This window comes from Choristoneura fumiferana, chromosome 7 (assembly GCF_025370935.1).
Source record: "Choristoneura fumiferana chromosome 7, NRCan_CFum_1, whole genome shotgun sequence".
Taxonomy (NCBI): Eukaryota; Metazoa; Arthropoda; class Insecta; order Lepidoptera; family Tortricidae; genus Choristoneura; species Choristoneura fumiferana.
In genome coordinates, this window is record NC_133478.1 from 10,170,064 (window position 1) to 10,191,069 (window position 21,006).

General features: G+C 38.1%; 2 protein-coding genes across 3 annotated transcripts; one reads left to right on the plus strand and one right to left on the minus strand.

The window, feature by feature from the left end:
• The first annotated feature begins 303 nt into the window (after positions 1 to 303).
• On the plus strand, positions 304 to 13,501 carry mbt (serine/threonine-protein kinase PAK mbt). Of its 2 annotated transcripts, none has more exons than XM_074090129.1 (10): positions 304 to 614; positions 857 to 1,022; positions 1,108 to 1,690; positions 2,881 to 3,005; positions 5,593 to 5,784; positions 7,372 to 7,548; positions 8,205 to 8,327; positions 8,416 to 8,580; positions 9,371 to 9,570; positions 10,672 to 13,501. In XM_074090129.1, exons 2-10 carry the CDS (start codon positions 882 to 884, stop codon positions 10,673 to 10,675), a joined length of 1,710 nt encoding a protein of 569 aa, XP_073946230.1. In that variant the 5' UTR covers positions 304 to 614; positions 857 to 881; the 3' UTR covers positions 10,676 to 13,501. The 2 variants fall into 2 exon arrangements, with proteins under 2 accessions (XP_073946230.1, XP_073946231.1); XM_074090130.1 differs by having other exon boundaries at positions 2,884 to 3,005.
• A 56-nt stretch (positions 13,502 to 13,557) lies between these two features.
• Positions 13,558 to 19,233, minus strand: Rpt3 (26S proteasome regulatory subunit Rpt3). The gene is made up of 10 exons (XM_074090131.1): positions 19,093 to 19,233; positions 18,930 to 19,019; positions 18,470 to 18,641; positions 17,967 to 18,128; positions 17,337 to 17,540; positions 16,207 to 16,354; positions 15,453 to 15,549; positions 15,014 to 15,108; positions 14,472 to 14,630; positions 13,558 to 13,704 (listed from the first exon to the last, which is right to left on the minus strand). The coding sequence occupies exons 1-10, from the start codon at positions 19,123 to 19,125 to the stop codon at positions 13,620 to 13,622; spliced, it is 1,245 nt and encodes a 414-aa protein (XP_073946232.1). The 5' UTR covers positions 19,126 to 19,233; the 3' UTR covers positions 13,558 to 13,619.
• Positions 19,234 to 21,006: the final 1,773 nt, after the last annotated feature.

Below are 21,006 nucleotides of genomic sequence, written 5' to 3' on the forward strand. Positions count from 1 at the left end.
TGCAGTTGTTACTGCAAACTATTATTAGTGCAGAGCAAGCAAGTCAGACTATTATGATTTATGAATTATGAGATACTATGATATGTATTAGTATGTATTCTAGAGCAAGTGTTCTGCGGTTCTGCGTAATCTGCGTGATCTGCGTAAACTGTCATCCATCTGTCAAACCGACGCCGGAAAAATATTACCGGACTACCGGGCGAGTCGTTGTTTGTAAAAACCATAGACACTAGCAGGTGCACATCTTTGTGCACATCGTTCAAAAACTTCAAAACCGGTTTTTGTTGGATGCGGCATGGACAACCTTATCTTGGAATGCGCTTTTTTGCGTTTCGTGAGTGAGGTTTTGCGTGACAGTTTTGGTCGGGTGGTAAAAGACGTAAATTTTATTATTTATCTTCAGAAAATCGTGTTTTATTAGAATTACTCAATGCAACTTTCTACTCAATTAAGAGTTGTGAAAAGACCATAAGTATCACGTTAATTAAATTTGATACGCGACGACATGGCCGCTAAGAATGTCATGGTTTCCATGGAGTAGGCTATTTGGTATTCAGTTTGTGTTCGTTTACGAAGCTCAATAACAAGTGTGCAAGTATTCACGATATTTAAAGGTTTGTAAGTTTGTATATTCATGTAACTTGTAGTCATTGTGCTTGTGTGATATGGCTCGTGGAATATTAGAAGTAATCGATTGTTTACGCGCTTGATCTAGAAAGTATATTGCTACACTATTTTCCAGCTTTCTTTTTCTCGTTACATAAAGTGTTTCCGGTGCTTAATGATGTTGAAAAGCAAACTTGAAATTGTAAACTTTAGCGACGTGCCTGTTCTTATTTAGTAACTTTTATTGCAGGCAAGGCAGAAGGTAAATTTGCAGAATGTTTTCTAAAAAGAAAAAGAAGCCTCTTATTTCTCCGCCCAGTAACTTCGAGCACAGAGTACACACTGGGTTTGACAAACGAGAAGGCAAATTCGTAGGGTTACCACTGCAGTGGGCATCTCTTGTTGGAAACAATCAGGTAACATTATTCTAATCTGTTTTTGAAAGTTATAGGAGATTCATCAAACAGGAATACATTACAGTAACATTTATATTTCTTACAGATATTAAAATCAACAAACAGACCACTACCGTTGGTGGATCCTTCAGAAATCACACCCACTGAAATCCTAGACTTAAAAACAATAGTGAGAGGAGACCATCGGACGGCCTCAGTGTCCTCCCTTGTGTCAACACCATCGCAAGTGCTGCCAAACATACCTGTACAACCTGTTCAAAATGGTGTCATACTGCCTAAAACTTCAAATGTTGCACGATCAAATTCATTAAGAAGCAGCAGTCCTCCACGAATACGAAGGGACTTCCGGAACCAGCCAAATGTTCCACCAGCAGTTCCAGAAGAGTCTCCACCTGTGCCTCCAGCACCGCAGCAGTATCCCAGTTTGCGACGTGAACATAGCAATTACACTTTAAATAAGCCTATAGCAGAGTCGCCAACGGAATGGGCTCAACATACTCATGAGGCTACTGTAAGACCTGTATCAGAGCTTAATGACAACCACCATGCAACCATGACTTACCAAAACATTCAGAATGCTAATGTTCCTTATCAACACAACCACCCACCGAAACAAATGTCCCATGCTAGTATGCACCGTGGGCTGAATGGAAACAACGGTAACATGGGTAAGGGTTTTATATTTTCTGGTAGTACCTTTTTTCTGGTAGGAATTTTTTCATTAATAATTTATGTTGTTTGGGAGACACTGTTGGTAGGCTTCCAACAAGATGGAGCGAAAACCTGGGTGGGATTGCGGTGGATGCGGAAAGCACAAGACCGGCCTGAGTGTAGAGCCTTGGGGTAGGCCTATGTCCAGCAGTGGACGCCTTTCGGCTGACATGATGATTTTTTTAAAATAGTTCTACTATTCCCAACTGCTGCACTTGCACTCATAGGCTCATAGCTTTGCTTCCTACTAATGGGAAACTCCTAATACTCACTCTTGTGAATATAGTGTAGTGCTACCATTAGAGATTAGTTTTTTTTCGAGGCACTTAAGTGCACTATGCCAGTCTCATTGGAAGACTCGATGGCCACATTCATCAAACACATCTATTGCTATGTTCAGATTATCTGGCTGCAAAGGAGTGCTTGATGAACCTGTAAATTCGTACTGCAACTTCTGATACTAGACAACTCAAAATAATATTCACTGCACCATTGAGCAGGTCCAAATCACTCAATTAGTTACATGTCAAGTAAGAATTTATTTTTACTTCCACTTAATTATGTTACTCGAAATCCAAGTCTTTTTCACCACTTCCTTTTGTCACATGGTATAGGGTGAGGCTAGAAAGAAATGATGAAAGCGATCGTGAGCGCCCGCTCGTTTGACAATATAGCCTGTGGGTGACCACAGTTTTTATGTGAATAAAAACTCATGATCATCACCCTGTGATGTGATCGAAACATCAAAGCAATTTTTTTTTAGTAATACTCGACTGCCGCAACATACAGTATCGAATCTGCAAATTTTCGTTTTTTTTTATTGTGCCATTCATAAGCAAATTAAATGTATAAAACTTTAAATTGGTCTCCTATAAGTAATGTATTTGTAGTTTCGATACTGTACATTGTCACAGTCGCAATTGTGATTAAGTTCCGGGTGCAGTATAAACTATAGGTGAAAATCGCGAAAGTGTACATAATGTTATGCAGCTCACGCGGCACCATGGACACAGTTTCGTTCCTTGCTATGCAGGATCGATGCAAGCAAGCTGTACGCAAGTGTCAAATGGCGATGTCATGAGTATGAGCGTATGTAGTGCGGTTTATGTGGACAACAGTAGCTGTAATATATAGTTTGTTTCATTAGCAGGTGAGGGCTACTCTGTGGCACGGCACCAGCACGCGGCACCCGCGCCGGCGCCGTCGCCCGGCGGCGCACCGCAACTGCCCCTCGCCGCCTCCAAACACGAGCTGAGACTCACTCATGAACAGGTACCTTTATAGGATCAGCTGTGCGTCTGTTTGTCTATACTTTCTGTCACACCCAATTGTCCCAGAAATTACAGAACTGATTGAATTGATAGAGTGTAGCCACATTTGCATGGGTCCGCCGTTTCACTAAATGGCTTAGGATGACTTCGTCCTCAATCCTGTTTCATTACCTTCTTAAATCGTCCATAGTGCCTTGTCGTCAGCCTACAATTCCTAAATCGTCACCTTCCTAACTCGTCCACTTTATGATATCGCCCATATCCCATTTTGTCTACATTCCTATTTTGATCACAGTGCCAACTCGTCCAATTTCTTTTATAGACCACAGTACTACTTGGTCAGCAGTGCCAACTCGTCCACGTTTACCAGACGTCGTCGCACAGAGATGGTCAATTTAAGCGTTTAAATAGCAAAATATCCCGAGAGAGTAATTTGGAAAAAAAGCCCCTTTTCAATAATCATTTATAGAGATTTATATTAGTCTGGATAATGAACGATGCAATAATGTTGACGAGTTGGCACTGTGGTCTGAATTGGAATGTTGATGTGTTAGCATTGTAGGCGAAATAAGACTGTTGACAAGTTGGTACTGTGGCCCACGTAAGAAAGTGACGATGTAGAAATGTTGGCGAATCAGAACAGACTATATGAGAATGAGGACTATTTAAGAAGGTGACGAAATGGGACTGTGGACGAAGTCATCCTGAGTCCACTAAATGTTTACTGTAATATGAGCCTTGATCAGAAGTATTATTTCATCTCAGTATTGTAGTTTGTAGTAGTAGTTGTAGTAGTCTTATTAGATAGTAGTAGTAGCTTCCCATCTTTGTTATTTTCTGAGATATGGTTTCTTAAATAATTCACAAAAATGTTTTTCTTTTCCACATTGGCTAATGCAGTTAATGTAAACTTTTGTTACACTATTTATATGTATAGAAACTTACAGGTACTATAAATACTTGGATAAATATAGGAAATAACAGGTGGTAGGACCTTGTGCAAGGTCCGCCCGGATTGCTACCACCATCTTGCTCGCTAATACTACCGTGAATCAGCAGTGCTTGCACTGTTGTGTTTCGGCGTGGAGAGTAAGACAGCCGGTGAAATTACTGGCACTTGAGGTACCCCATCTTAGGCCTCTAGGTTGGCAACGCATCTGCAATCCCCCTGGTGTTGCAGGTGTCTATGGGCGGTGGTGGTCTCTTACCATCAGGAGACCCACTTGCTCGTTTGCCATCCAGTCGAATAAAAAAAAAAACTTCAATTTTTTTTCTTGCTTACTGGAAAAACGACACTACCTAACACTTCTTTGTTAGATAATTTCGGTTTTTTTTTTTTAATTTTATGTGACCATTTTGTAGTTTTTGAATTGTAAAAGGTTAAACTGAGCATGTACATGATTCTATAGTAAATTGCTTTCTGAAAACAGGTTTGCAAGGTGTTTGAAATTAACAGTGTTTACACACAGGATGTTGTACAATTTCCTCTAGTAGTATTAATTTATGCAAAGGTTTTAAACATCATGCAAGGTGCGGTTTAAAGTTGATTGCTATACATGGAGTCAAGTAATAATGTTTTAAAGAGTTTATCATTATTTATGAGCTAACTCTTAAGTTAGCTCTCATGAGGTACAACATACAAATCCATACTAATATTATAAATGCGAAAGTGTGTGTGTTTGTATGTTTGGGATTGTGGTGATTTTTGGCATAGAGATAGTTAATGGGCCAGAGAGTGACATAGCTACTTTTTATCCCGGAAAGATGCACAGTTCCCGAGGGAACAGGGCGCGATAGCCGAATTCCACGCGGGCGAAGCTAAAAAGCTAGTAAGCTAAAAAAAAAGCTAGTGATTAATAAAAAAAATAGACGACTCAGCTTGTGTCTCGCCTCCTATAACATAACAGACTCGCAGACCTATAACAGTTGACGGACATATTCGTACTCCTATGCCAGTGACTCTCATTCGTGACTGTGATCATAGCGTAAGGGTTAAGCGGAAAGTTACGCCGGATCCACCACATCGTATCATGCCATGACATAGTATGATACGGTGTAATGGGTAGAGACCTTAACCAGGTTAAAGGCCACAGCTCATTACAGCCACTCGGCGCCCGACCAGCACCGCCTCGCTTTAATTAATAGTAGTTAAAGTTCATGTTTTTTTTTTTCATAGTCCATATAATACTTTAAAAAAAATCACATCTTTCACTTTATCGATATTTAGTCTTTTTTCACTTCACTAATATAATAAGTCCGTTAACTAATACCGGTGGCGCAGCGCGCCGCCAGCGCCGCACGAGGCAACGGCACTGGCAGGGTCGCCATGTAAGGAGGCGATCGAGGAGACGAGTGTAACTCACGGGTGCTGTGTAAATACTGTCTATATACTAGGAATTTCGTGGACCACGCGAGGTCCACTCGTCAACGCGGCGTCCACCCGCGGACCACCTGTCGACAACGAGTGGACGCCGACAGCCCAAGCGGTGCTGGTCGCGTGCCGGGTGGCTCTAATGAGCTGTGACCTTTACATTTGAGGGCTTTTCGGAAAGGCCTAAAAGAGTACCTATAGAAAATCATCTCCCCAGTTCCGCGCAGCGCTCCGCCTGGTTGTAAGCCCGGGTGACCCGCGCGCGTCGTTGTCAGGCTTCAGCAAGATCGGCGAGGGCAGCACGGGCGTGGTGTGCGCGGCCGCGGACGCGCGCACGCGCCGCCGTGTCGCCGTCAAGATGATGAATCTGCGCAAACAGCAGCGCCGCGAGCTGCTATTCAACGAAGTTGTACGTACATTTATCTACACACATGTAGGAAATCCTCCATTATGCGTTCAAAAACCATAGATAATGACCAGCATGACGACATTGGATTCTATTATGAACACGGCAGTATCATAATGTTCATTACCATATCGAAATCGATATCGTAATGAACATTAATATACCGAAATCAATATCGTAATGAACATTACCGCACCGGAGCGGTGGCGCAGCTTCATCTTCAGGTCATTCTCAATGGTTCTTGAACGGGATCCCTTTGACACCCATAATTTTATTGTTTCGATTTTTGATAGTTTGAACTTGGTAGGTACCCATATTATTTTTGGTCATAGTCATAATAGTTGTTAGGTATATCGCGAAATAAATATAATACATGTCATACATTAAAACATTAGAAAGTTAGAACTGTGACTCCTTTTAAAAAGAACCAGCCGACAAAAAAGCAGGTTAGGTTAGGTTAGGACTGCGACCCTTAAAAAAAATAGTTGCCAGAAAAGTAGGTTAGGTTAGAACTGTGACCCCTTACAAAAAGTACCAGCTGACAGAAATGAATTACTTATGTCAAATAATAATATTCCTTTTGAATTTCAACCTTTTATTAAATTAAATGTTATGACTAATAACAGCAATAACAATATGAAATTCAATAGTTCTGACTAATAAGCGTTGTCAAATAATAATATTCCTTTTGAATTTCTACCTTTTGATAAAATCTCCACATTAAATGTTATGATCAATAACGGTATGAAATTCAATAGTTATGACTAATGAAAGGGGGCAAAAGGAAATTATGACTATTGAAATTATGACCAAAGATAATATGACAAGCAACGATTATGACAAACAACGGTATGGATAAACCAAATCGAAAGTTTAACGTTATGGGAGTCAATATAGATCCTTCTTGAACGCATGATAGAGGATTTAATATATCGACGTAGATAAAGTAATGTATGCCTAAGCGTGGAAGAGACGTCTAGGCTAGGCATTATTTCCTAAGATTGTGATACGCTAATTCTGGCGTCAGTTCAGTCCATCATTCTGGCCCCTGTACCACAAATGTTACAAGTGCTACAATTCTACATAATTGACACTTTTTTGTATGAGACAGTGCAAATTTTATTGAGTTGATTTGTAGCACTTATAATTTTTGTGGTACAAGGGCCTGGTAAGAATGACGAGAAAATTGTCGTGTTTAACCTTCATGGACTGACAGACTCATGATCCGGATTGGTGAATGTTAAATATATGCAACAGATAAAATTAAATTATATCCGTCATCTATTCTGAATGACAGAAAAGCAGATTGATGGGTTGAACTGACTCCAGAATGTGTGTGTAACTGATGTCTTAAATGTGGTCCAAATTAGTGGAAATTAGTAATTATTTGCTGAACGTTGTGTTCGATCAGTTTTCAAGAACTAAACTGTGGTTGCAATGGATTGCTGTTGCATACTAATTGCATCAAATTAGCTTAAAATTTGGCAAAAATATATAAATAGATTGCTATTTATTTATGTTAATTTTTTAGCAAAGTTAAAAAAAATAATGACGTGATTTTTTGTTTGTACTGATAAAAGTTGTGTTTAGGTGATAATGCGCGACTACCCCCACCCGAACATAGTGGAGATGCACGCGTCCTACCTGGTGGGGGACGAGCTGTGGGTGGTGATGGAGTATATGGCGGGAGGCGCGCTCACAGATGTCGTCACGCGCGCGCGAATGGACCCCGAGCAGATCGCTACCGTCACCAAACAATGCCTCAAGGTAACTAATGCCTCACGGTAACTAATGCCTCAGGGTAACTAATGCCTCAAGGTAACTAATGCCTCAGGGTAACTAATGCCTCAGAGTAACTAATGCCTCTGAGTAACTAATGCCTCAAGGTAACTAATGCGTTGTTCAGGGCTGGGTTAACCGTGTCGGGACCTTAGGCAATGCAAATTTCTGTGGGCACTTTTCAGCCATTTGAGGATCATCAGCGCTTCAAGTTCAATCAAATTGACTGACAGCATGCTTTGAAAAGATGCACATTTTACAATATAATTTTTACTTTTTGAAACATTGCCATTTTTTATGCGCGCACGGGGTTCCTAGGCAGTTGCTTATTCTGCCTAATGGTTAATCCGCGGCCCTGACCTTGTTTACAAGTTGTCTAATATTTGCTTAACTGTTGAGAATATCACCAAATTATTTTTTTACTTTACTTTCGTCGTTGTCATTCCGGCCTAAATACGTCCCACTGCTGGACACAGTTTTCGTCTTAGAATGAGAGGATTTAGGCTGTAGTTCTCACTCGAGCCCAGTGCAGATTAGGGATTTCACACACACCATTAAATTGCTGCGCAGATGTGTGCATGTTTCTACATGAAGTTTATTTGTTAAAAAGATGTAAGTGCTATATTCTAGTAATTGTTTTACAGGCGCTAGCGTTCCTTCACGGCCAGGGCGTTATACATAGAGATATCAAGTCAGACTCGATACTGCTGACCGCTGATGGCAGAGTCAAGTTATCTGATTTTGGTTTCTGCGCTCAAGTTTCTCAGGTACATAAAAGTTATTTTGCTGAGTTATGCTTGGCTTGGATTTATTACTTCCTCTGAGAGCATCTAAAAATATTTTTGATAATTTCAGGAGCTTCCTAAACGTAAATCTCTAGTGGGGACGCCATATTGGATGTCCCCGGAGGTGATATCACGACTGCCGTACGGACCCGAGGTCGATGTGTGGTCGCTGGGCATAATGATGGTGGAAATGGTTGACGGGGAACCGCCTTTCTTCAACGAACCGCCGTTACAGGTATGTTGGAATTATGAGAGCACACCAGTGACATTATGTCATTCGAAAATTACAATTATAAATTTAGAACACGAATTTTATAATAAAAGCTCGATATTGCATCGTTTATAAGTTCTGGCTGTTTTATCACGATTCAACTTAACCTCTCCCCTTGCTTCGCTCGTGGTCGTATCTAACAATCTAATTAATGTCTTTTGAATCGAATATCATGCAATTATTTTAGGACATAAAATTCTGCTTACTTTTAAACATTCCAAACGATTAATCGACTTATCGTTTTTCTACTAATAGTCATTCTAATAACTGTGATATCAAACACTGTGTTACCAAATGAACACTCGACCAAAGGTTAATCTACTGACTATGACTGAATAATTGTCGCGTAATTAAATTATGCCAAACGAAAATCGGCGCAATGGAAGCCGGCGAAATGATCTATCATCTATTAGCATACATAATAAGATACGTTGTATTTTGGACGAGATTTACTTCATTGATCGACAGGTGTCGCTGTACTTGAATAGAGCCCAGATAACGTTTGTCTGACTATAAATATATACTCAGCGGCAAAAAATCTGGCCCTCAAATGCAGTAATAGGTAATTTTGTATGTAGAGTGGGCCAAATTTTGTGCCGCTCAGTAGGTATACATATAAGAAAGGTGAATATTTGATGTTAGACGGATTGGCATAGCAACGGTGTTTTTATGTAAATAAAATGGTCCTTCGAACCGGACTAGAAATAGTGACAATGATTAGGCAGAGTAAGTATAAATGTGGTCCTGTTTGTAGGCGATGCGTCGCATCCGCGACATGCCGCCGCCGCGACCGCGCGGCGCCGCGCGCTGCCCCGCCGACCTGCTGCAGTTCGTGGAACAGGCGCTGGTGCGCGACCCCGCGCAGCGACAGCCCGCCGCGCGCCTGCTGCACCACCCCTTCCTGCGCCGCGCCGGGCCCCCCGCGCTGCTCGTGCCGCTCATGCCGCAGCCCCAGTCAGTACATAGTATGATCTCACTCAATTATTTCTAAACTATACAAGATATCGAAAAATTGGTCACTGATCCTGAAATAATGGGAATATTATAATTTTTTAATGATACATATTTTTTTAGAACCCTTTTTGTATACAGGCAAAACTTGCTATTTTGAGATGATCTGGAAAGACACTTTGTTCAATGCACCAATTAAGGAAACTAGCTATTGATATTTTTGATCCCATCGGTCACACAGAATAACTTAAGAGTATTATTAAAATTACTTACAATCATCCAACTACATAATATTGTCCTGTCCAGTTCATATACAAACGGCTACTCGACGATGATTAGTTGCGCAAAAATTAGCCTGGTACAAATGGTTGGATTGTTTTTTTTTTTTTAATTAATGTATTCGCGTCGGTATGGCGGGCTGTAAGTCACACCGGAGAAGTATGGCATTACGCTACCGCCTTCATCTTTTTTTTATCGACTATCGGAAATACAAGCATTTTTGTGGAACAAATCGTTCGACACTCGTTATTTATCCGACACGTTCGAGTGACGCCCACGCGATTGGGCCGCCGGTACCAGCGCTATGACCATCATTTTCTTTTGTCATTCCGTAACTAGACTCCCTGAAGAACCGCCATACTGGTACAAATGACACCATCTTCCGGTCTATATGTCGCGGAGTGCGCCGCGCCTGCCGGTGATGCTAATGGCTGCCAACGTGTTAATATGATTCAATTAATAATTATACGTAATTAATTAAGTAATTCGTGTTAATGTTATTCAATCTTATTGATACCGTTTGATAGAGCTCGTGAAGCACTTTCAGGGTCAGTAACCAGTTTTTCGATATCTTGTATGTGGAAATCTTGTATAGTTTAAAAATAATCGAGTGAGATCACTTATCGTTTCAACCCTGTATAGTGCGCCTGCTACACCACCCCTTCCTGCGCTTATTTTGTTTCATAATTTTTGTTCATTCATTTGAGAATTGAAATAATTTTTTTTCGAGAGCTGGGGAATTTGGCTCTCTACCTCTACTCCTTAAAACAATGTCATTGTCTCACCATTGTGCCACTGTTACTGACTGATTCATATTTTTTCCAGGTAACTATAGTAACGCTGACTCGTCAACCAGATGCCCACCAGTTTCATCAAAATATGACGAATTTCGTTCAAAGTAAACGACAAACTAATGTTGTTAGCCGATGAATGCATTTTACTGAACTTGTAAAAATAAATTTAGTTTTTTTGTACAAAAAATATCGTTACATCACGAACCTTAAGTATCGTAAGCGGGAATTACGTCAAGGCTCGAGGTCTGTTGTTGTTTTAGAATAAGAGTGTTAATTATGTTTTTTTACTTTTCTTAAAATCAGAGAAACGACGAGTTATACAATCGAGACTAAAATGAATTAAATCGTGGTTGTTAAGTAATTTCGCGGATGTGAAACTTGCAGAATGTTTATTCGAGTCCGTTCAGGTGATAGAATCGATAGGGTCGAAGCTCATCAGGTGCGTAATTTGTCAAACTGTAATAACACTGTAATAGCAACAACTGTAATAGCACTTGCAATATCACTCGGACGCTCCGAAATAGCCTAATTTCCGCCTTATTTTTGAGCCAGTGAAATCATTCCTTTTTTAGTTTAGTTAATCATTAATCAACTTGTAATATACACATTCCTTATTTTTGTTTACTAACATAATCGATTTCATTTTTGTTAAGATTATAATCGATATATCGTTGAAAATATATTTATCATGTTTTTATGCCATATATTTGGTGATTAATCACGTTTGTTGTAGGTTAGTCTTATGATTTAAGTGCGACTATATTTACTGTCATTTCATTTTCACCCGTCCAATACGCGGCTATTTATTTTTGTGCATTATTATAATATATTCACATTAATTTTAACTAATGTTTCTAAAAAGTTGGTTATGCCTTCTTCATGACAGCGATTTTTTACAAAAATTAAAGTTAGAAGTTAAAAGCCAGAGTACCCCAAAGGGTAAACGAGCTTCTAAGAATATCGAAACAAACCTTAATCAGTATTATTGAAATGCAAAGTAGTTCGCGTGTGTACTTACTAAATTATATATTGATTTTAGTTGATACTCGTAGTTGTAAGTTATTAAAATCATCGACTTATTTTAATTCTACATTCCGGAATGAATATTTAAAATTATATTTTCCTATTTTTATACTTTTGTATTTAATATTTATTAATGAAATTTGAAAATAAGTAATGTTCCAACGATTCGATTATAAACATTTAATTACATACAGGGCGTCTCTGGCCATGGGGCTTTAAATGCAAGGTTCGATTCTACTCGCATAACTGAGCTACTTTTGTTCTGCACCTTTTTTAAAAATAGGACCACAGTTAATTTAATTTTTTCATACAGATTAAATGTAATTTTCAATGTATGCAATACAATACTAAATTGACAGCACATTGATAAATATGTTTCTTTTAGAGATCCTACTAATAATAATAATAATATTATAAATGTGAAAGTTTGTGAGTGAGTGAGTATGTTTTGTTTGTTACTTCTTCACGCTAAAACGGTTGGACGGATTTGGATGAAATTTGTCAAAAAGTTAGTATATAACCTGGATTAAAACATAGGATACTTTTTATCCGGATATTCTCACAGGATAGGGATAAAATCTCTAACTAATAACCGCTGGGCTTAGAGTCATGAAAGTTGGCATGGGTGTTTTAATTTAACGTCAATGAAAACTACCTACGATGTAATTTTAGGGAATTCCCATGAGAATTTAATAAAATCCCGGAATTTCAATGAAAAAAATTTTTTAAGGCCCTTTTACCAAGAGACAGCGATAACACCGCCATGTCCGATACACTGATTTAACTATTAAACTCTGGCAACCAATAAATGATTTAAATTCAAGTTATTTGAAAAGGTTACAAAACAAAAGTAGCTTAGTTATGCGAGTAGGATCGAACCCTCAATTTAAAGCGCCATGTTCAAAGACATCCTGTATAGTAGTTTCTTTTAAATAGAAATTCGCAGTCTTGTTCTATATTAAAGGCTAACTGTTCTATTTTATAAGTAAAATTATTGTTCTTACGGATAAATAGATAAGTAGCCACTTCACAAAGCTAGATTGTGAAAGTGGAATTAAAACCACTTTTACTTAAAGAAACAAAAGTTATTCTTCCGAAAGGACTACCACATATCCCCTGCGGGGTCGTGCTGACAATTGTCTTTACGAGTCTTGAAAAATTTCAATTAATATTAATTGATTATAAAGAATAGACTGTCACAAATACATTTATTCCCATTCCCTAAATATTTTGTATTTTTTCTAAGGTAGCTTATTAATGAATTAGGCCTTTAAACTGTGATGTCTTTGAACCTGATTTTGATATTGTATCGTAATCGTAACGCATGCCTACCTGATATTTAATAAAATAAAATGGACTTATGATGTTGTGAACTTGCCAGAATTTGGTCTTGTATACTCAAGTACAAACAGTTACAAATACCATACCATTTTGCCCAACCCTTAAAGTATTTTAGTAAAATTACTAACAAAAAATTACGTATGAATTAGACAGCTAGTTGTGAAACGAAATATTAAAATTACTAAAATTTAGGCAGCTAGAACTTACTGTTAAGAATAGGGCCTTACGTAGACTTAGTGCCTTAACACAGCCTAGACTAGATTGTTGTAAGCACGTTGCACCTGATTGTTATTAGGTACTCATATTTTACAGTAAGACGTTTAAATGGAGACTTCATCACAAAACGTTCGTTATCTCCCCCTGACGTGATGTCACTATCAAAATGTAATTTATTGCATCAATTTCAGTTGTATGTAAGGTATATGCCAAATATTTTGTAAAATTATGATATCACATTGTTATAAGATTGTTATGAAATATAGATTTTGAGAAAAAGATTATTTTATTTATTTACCCTCCAATGGTGTTTAACTACACGAAAGAAACATCTGACAATGTTGTAAGTATTTTATTTTATTTGTAGATAATATAATCAGACAATTACTATAGATACAATTATTTGTAGAATTCATATTCACTCTCGTCCTTCTTTATGTTATTTTTGTATCCTTTTTCGAAATCTTTCGGCAGCACAATATACCTGAAAGACAAAAATATATTCAAATGTTAGTGCGAAACTAAAGCATAGTCGAGATTGTACAGTCAAAGAGAAAACTTCATTAATCCTTAAAAAGGCAGAGGCGATTTAGCGACCACTTGCATTGAGTTGGAAACTGAACCTTATTGCTTTCATAATACGTCACAATTTCCATTGTAATTATTGAAATTACGACTAGCTTTAAAAATATTCTTTGTCAGGTATGTATTCGATAGCTGCTTTTGATTCTGTGGTAGTATGCTCCAATAAATGGGGCCTTATTAAGGGTTAAGTTGAATCGTCATATCGCAGCCTGAATGTCATAGATGTTTTTTTACAAATTTAATGCGTGTTTAAAAAACCGACATTGTCATTTCAAAGTTCAACATCTCAACAGTCGGGTAAACAGCTGAACCGATTTTTATCAAACAGCAAAAGACCACTGCAAGGAAACTCGCTTTCACGTAAAAAAGCCCCATAAAAATCGGTCCATCCGTTTGACAGCTACGATGCCAAACAGACAGACACATTAGCGTCAAATGTATAACAGACAAATCTATTACAAACTGGCAACATTTGACACTAGCAGCAAATTTCTTCTCATATTATTTGAAAACCTAGTGCCATCCACGAAGACGCGTGATTTTGTCAAAATTAGCCATTAATTACATTGTAATAAGAACCACGGCACGCGTCATCGTGAATGGATCTACCTATAACTAGTGGAATACTGGCAACAAACTAAGCGCTGAGACCCTTCGGTCCCTTACCTGTTCTCGCGCACAGCGTGCATGCCAGCCTCCTGGCAGATGGCGTTAATGTCGGCGCCGGAGACGCGGTCGGGCCGCGCCACGAACTCCTCCAGATCCACTTCGTCCGACAGATTCATCTTGGCCGTGATTGTAGAGAAGATCAGACGCTTCTGACGCCTGGGTAGTGGGTATAAAAAACAAAGGTTGCGATCATATGTTTAACAAATTATCAATTAATCTGGAAACCTTAAAATGTATAATCCTAATTGAATGGCTTTACTTTAACTTTTTAATTAATTAGGTGTTATAAAAGGCTGCGTTTCCAGCAGAGATGTGCGAGAATTAATTTGATTAATATAGCATTATTTAACCCTTTTCCAGGTCCCACGAATTTAGAAATGATACCTCAAAATGAATCATAATTTTACGTTGTTTAACTATGAGGGATTAATTTAAAAACGCATAATATTTTTAACGACTTCAAGTGATTTTGTACCATGTGGTCGCCATATTATGCACTATGTCTGGAAAGGGTTAAACCATCTTAACAGTGATCTTACCTGTCAGGCAGCGGGAATTCAATTTTCCTGTCCAGACGACCGGGTCTGAGCAGGGCGGGGTCCAGAGTATCGGCTCGGTTAGTGGCCATTATCACCTGTAATATCAAGTAAGATTCATTACAAGATTAATCGATATAATGAAATAAATTTTTAGGCAATCCTATAGTCAATCTATACCTATTTATTTTAAACAAAAATAACGAGTGATTCTTCAGTCAGGCGATGGTCGCCAGATACTGACAAAGCAAGATAGCCGATTTTGTCGCATGTTTTTTAAAACTATTTCAGCAGTTCGCACAGTCTATACACGGGATTAAAATAATAAGAGTAGAAAAATAATTATATTTATTTCAGACTATTAATCCATAATTTCTAAGCAATAAGATTGACTTATGATAACTGAAGCATTGCATTTTAGCGATTTGTTTATTAAACTAACCTTGACATTAGTGGTTTGATCAAAACCATCCATCTGGTTGAGTAGCTCGAGAAGAATTCTCTGTACTTCACGATCAGCACCAGTCTGAGCGTCAAACCTAAAAGAAATATATAAATACATCAGTTTAGGATTAAATAATGAATTTGTAATTTTAAAATAGCACTACTGGGTTTTGGGTTAGTATCTTCATAAATCCTAGCTTGACATCATCATTGTGGCACACAAAGAAAAAAATATAATGAGTGTTTCTAGAAGAACAAAAACAATGTTTACATATAATAAATACATATTTATTAGGTACGGCGCCGTGTGTAAACGATGCTTTATAAGAGTACGTCAGTATTTTAACTCCCTTTCGGATTTGTTCTAAATATAGCGGGGTATGTAGATATAATTATTTCATGTAAAAACCGATTGTTTAAGGTATTGACAAAACTAAAATAATATATCTATTTAAATGTATCTTCTTGCAATAAATAATAAATCTCTGAAATAAATATATGCAGCCAAATCGAAAACCTTTTGCGGTCTGCAAGTTGAGCACACATAGGACGGCAGCAGGTCGGGTCGGAAGTGCGGCGGGCCTATTTACGTGGCTGTATATGACCATCACAACGCGATTCCCGCGTACGATCCGCCCCACTTCCGCCGTCGAGTGTGACGTTGTCCATACACAACCACGTAAATAGGCCCGCCGCACTCCCAACCCGACCTGCCGACCTTCTGCAGTCCCTATGTGTAGTTTACTCTTTACCTTTTGGTGGCGATGGCGTCTATTTCATCGATGAAGATGATAGCGGGACTGTTCTCCTTGGCGAGACGGAACACGTCGCGCACCATGCGCGGGCCCTCGCCCAGGTATTTCTGCACGAACTCCGACCCCACCACGCGGATAAACGCCGCTGCAACAACACGTTATTCGAAAATACAAGCCGAGACATGGATGCACAGAAAACTAGAAAAAGAGACCAGCGCTGGGAATCGACTAGGCTACTTAAGCAGCAGCACTAGCGACATCTATGTTTAGCTCTCATTGAGAGATGTCAACACTCTTTCGGAACTAACCGCTCACCCAGACAAGAGATGTTGCTACTAAGCAATCAAATTATGACTGAAAAAGTCTCCAAAAAAACAATCATAACACGTTACTGACGAGATTTCTTTTGTCATAAGATGATACAAACAAACACCTGATAAAAAACAGTTACAGTCGCCCATGGACATTCGTAACATAATATAATTAATATAATTATAGGTGCATTGCCGGCTTTTTGACAGAGAAGGCATGACATAATATTAATGCTGTTACCTGCTACTCTGCCTGCGAAGAATTAATTTATTGCTATATTGCGGAAATCATGCGATCCAAGATCCAAATCTATCTATACTTGGTTTGGATAGGTATTTAACTAATTGTAAACAAAACAACATCAATTGGTGTTTTAAATGTTGATATTCCCCCATTAAATTATCTAAACATTTACATTTCTGTATTGAAATGCACTAGTCTAGTTTGTATTACAATGACAGATAAGTAAAATGTTTAAAATCTTTGAATGTACCAAATTTGGCAGCTGAAGTTTGTTTACATTTAGTTAAATACCTATCCAAACCAAGTATACCTACATACCAAATTTTTTGTAAATCGGGACAGTTGTTTAAGCCTGAAAAGCTAACAGACACAGTTAATTTTGCATTTATAATAATATGAGTAAGGATAAGTATTTAAAGTTCTTTTTTCATTGAACAATACATAATAATGTACTCCAATTCAATGAATTCAGCATCATTTTTACTATTTACAACAAGATCTCACAAGGTTAAAAGATATCAACTCTTGGATACACCAATTAATAAATTTAAATGAGCAGTAGAATAATTTACCTGTAGTGTGATGCGCAACAGCTTTAGCCAGCATAGTCTTGCCACAGCCAGGCGGGCCATACATGAGCACTCCACGCGGCGGCTCAATACCGATCTGGCGGTACAGCTCCACATGAGTCAAGGGCAACTCCACAGCCTCCCTGATCTCCTGTTTCTGGGTGTCCATGCCACCAATGTCTGAGTATTGCACATCAGGTTTCTCATCTAGAATTAAATAATTTTGTTTAATGACCCCTCAAGCAATTTGAGAAATTTCCAGCTTATATCATAAATCTATATTAATAACAAATGAATTTAAGAATATGTATGTTCGCCCATCACTTCAGAAAGGCTGTACCTATTTGGTTAGTTTCTAATTGTTTGTTAATTATTAGGTTTGCATGGAAAAATGTGATAAGTCATATTTTTGTCATTAGTAACAAATTTAAAAAAAAAACAAAAACCATTGCAGTCAGGTATTCGACATGGACTGATCATCAACAGGGATTGTTGAGCCACTTACGACTGTTTGTATATGGCTGTGTAATTCTGGTTTATTAATGACAATATAGTATAGCTCAGCTAAATTATGAACACTAGCAAGTGGCCCAACAATCTGGTTCGCAATGGTACATTAATTACATTACTTACCAGCCTGCAACATAGAAATAGAGCTGTCTGCTTCTGGAGGCAGGACATCCACTAAGGCATTTGAGTGTTTGTGCAGGGCCACAGAAGCTGATGGTTTCAGGAGCTCACGGTCAATAGTGGACAGGATCCGCACATAGTAGTTGGAACCTGTGGTGCTGCCAACTGAAGTAAAAAAAGATTTGCTTGATTAGGACTAGCTATTATAGGATTGTTGAAGATATTAAAACCAAAATTGGGTTTGTGGGCTTTCATGCATTGTTCAGGAGTAATCAGTGTCATGGAGTGGCTCCACCACCCGAGTAGACAGCTGTTGGGCTTAGACTCATAAAATTTTAGCTGTTTCCAATGTCACGACATGAGAACCACTGTGTAATTTTTGGGAATTCCTATAACAATTAAGTAAAATCCATTGATTTCTATTCAACTAACAACTAGATCTGACATCTATGAATTATGCGTGTGAAGTTGTGGTTGAAGTAGAGTTGTTTATAATTCATAATTACCTATGCCTGTGTTCTGATCTACTGCCTCCAGAAACTGTCCAATGACCAGCGGCACAGACTGAATTCGCTTGACTTCTTCTTGTGCATGCAAATATTCTTTCTTAAGATTCCTTTGTTCATCTTTGATATATTCCTCTTGAACCTCCAAAAACTCGAGCATGCGTTGCAGTTTCTGAAATAAGATTGGCGATTTTATTTCAATTTTATGTTTGTTACGTATCTGAGTCAAACAAAGAAAACTATTCTACAATAGTTCAGTTCATACTTGATATTAAGGTTATTGGAAGGTAAAACATTTAACAAAGAAAATTTTTAGAAATAAATTATTCAAGTAAAATCATGCCATCTTAGCTTAGGGTAACAGCATAAAAGATGCCCGAGATTACAACTGCTGACTTAACCTTATTAATCAAATAGTAACGCTATTTATACTAAGCTATGAATGTTAAATCGAATTTACCTTATATTTAGTATACAGATCCTCTGATTCTAGTTCATCAAACGTTTGTGGTCCTGTTAACAATCCCTTGGTATCAATGGCTTGATCGTCCTAAAAAGACACATTTCTAATTAAAAAAGTGATGTCCTCGTTTAGTTGACCATCGTTATCGAACTTGGCTTACCTTCTCAGGGAGTATAATGCCGATTTCTTCCATGTTTTATTACTTTTGATAAACTAGTAATGAGATACGATGCAAATAAAAAATACGCTGCCAGCATAGATCGTGAGTATGAATTTCTCTTGTTCTTGTCAAACCAAACGTCAAACTTACGCATTGTCACGGCGGCGAAGGCTAACTTCGTTCGTTTCACGCAGATACTTTTTCTTTGGGATAATTAATAAATATTTCTTCGTAGTAATAAATACAAAAAAATAACAAATCACACAATCGGTTTCATTTTTTGTTATTTTTTATTTTTTTGGAGTCGGTTTAACTTTTTTGTTAAAATTTTTCTTTATTTCTCACTTTTTAGTGATTCGTAGCCAAAGTACTTAGTTACATCTCACAACGATTCCATGAAGCCCAAACACGGCTTAGTTACGTTGTTTTATAACAGAGTTCCGTTGCCTACCTTCCAGCTTCAGCATCAGATCAGTTCTAGAGAATCATTAACTTAAAGCTCCTTCTTAGTTGCTTATCTAGGTATAATAATGATGGGCTTAATAATGATCGTTTATGGACGAGCGAGCGTTAGGTACTTTGCCGAGCTTTGACGAGTTCCATTGGTCATCTACGGTCTTCTTCATCAGGTCCACTTTACCAAAGGATACTTTCTGAATGTAACTCTCATAGATCTTGCAGTGCAGATTTTTTATGGTTTACTAAATGTTGCATAAAATCGAATCTCATAATTTCGTTTCTCATAACAACCTTGAACAGAATCAACATATCATCGAATTACTTTTCGCATATATTTTTTCTCATACTACCATTTCTCATAATTTTGTAAAGCAGAATATTAACATCACATAATATCGATGAGAATAATATTCATATGTTCGAATAGTTGCTACGCAGAAAAACATATCTCATAACATTCCTTGCAATTAAATTAATTGTAGTTCTATATTAACCTAACCTTTATTGGCAGCAGTAAAATTCTGGCGCTTTGCCGGCCTTTGTTGCGGCATGCTCGCTTCGCTCACTCGGCTCGCGCTGTTGTGGTCGCAGTTCTAACCTAACTCAACCTACTATGTAGCTGCTGTTCTGTTCTGGCGCTTTGCCTGCTGCTGTTACAGCACGCTTACATTGCTGGTATTCCTATAATCTTAACCCATTCTTATGGTAGCTGCTAGTTCCTTTAACTATGTCATTACGCCATGTTAAAGTCAGCACTATTTAAAATTCCGTGAAAAAGCAATAGTCCAAACTAGTATTTTGCTATGCCCTTATGCCATATAAAAATCGGCGATATTAGTAGTATGTTATGCTATTTAATATTCTGCAGAAGTATATTCAGCGATAAGTGTTCTGCTATTTAATATTCGTAGGAATTACTATTATTCGAACTGATAATTATGCAAAGTTATGATTATGCAAAAGTATCATTCGGCTAAAAAAATATGAGATACCTGTTATGCGAAGTGTATTTCGGAGAATCGATATTATGCAAGATAAAGGGAACCCTTTTCAGGGTTCCGGAGCCAAAATGGCAAAAACGGAACCCTTATAGTTTCGCCATGTCTATCCCTATCTTGAACCCTATCTTGGGCGTGTCCGACACGCTCTTGGCCGGTTTTTTTAAATGTAAATAGTCAAGGCACAATAAGTCAAGGGGTGCTAAGGGTGGCTCCAGGTTAGGTACGGTCAGCATCAAAAGTAGCTGGTTACTTTTTTACTCTGTCACATTAACACATTTGTCAATCTTGTATGGCGCTAAGTACGTGGCTGTAAAACAACAAAGTACAAAAGTAACCAGCTACTTTTGATGCTGACTCAATGATAATGAAGCTAAGACCTACCCTCTATCATTTTTAGTGCAACCTGGAGGTTCCCATATTTTATATAGGCTCTCATTTTTAAAAGGGCCTCACA

What these genes read in the sequence shown, in the direction of transcription:
- mbt (XM_074090129.1), top strand. Translation starts at nt 882, where the DNA reads ATGTTTTCTAAAAAGAAAAAGAAGCCTCTTATTTCTCCGCCCAGTAAC. An exon ending in TCACCAAACAATGCCTCAAG is followed by an intron (nt 7,549 to 8,204) that starts GTAACTAATGCC and finishes ATTGTTTTACAG; the next exon opens with GCGCTAGCGTTCCTTCACGG. An exon ending in TCAACGAACCGCCGTTACAG is followed by an intron (nt 8,581 to 9,370) that starts GTATGTTGGAAT and finishes TCCTGTTTGTAG; the next exon opens with GCGATGCGTCGCATCCGCGA.
- Rpt3 (XM_074090131.1), bottom strand. Translation starts at nt 19,125, where the DNA reads ATGGAAGAAATCGGCATTATACTCCCTGAGAAG. An exon ending in TGTTGCGCATCACACTACAG is followed by an intron (nt 16,355 to 17,336) that starts GTAAATTATTCT and finishes GTGTTGTTGCAG; the next exon opens with CGGCGTTTATCCGCGTGGTG. An exon ending in GACGCCATCGCCACCAAAAG is followed by an intron (nt 15,550 to 16,206) that starts GTAAAGAGTAAA and finishes TATTTCTTTTAG; the next exon opens with GTTTGACGCTCAGACTGGTG.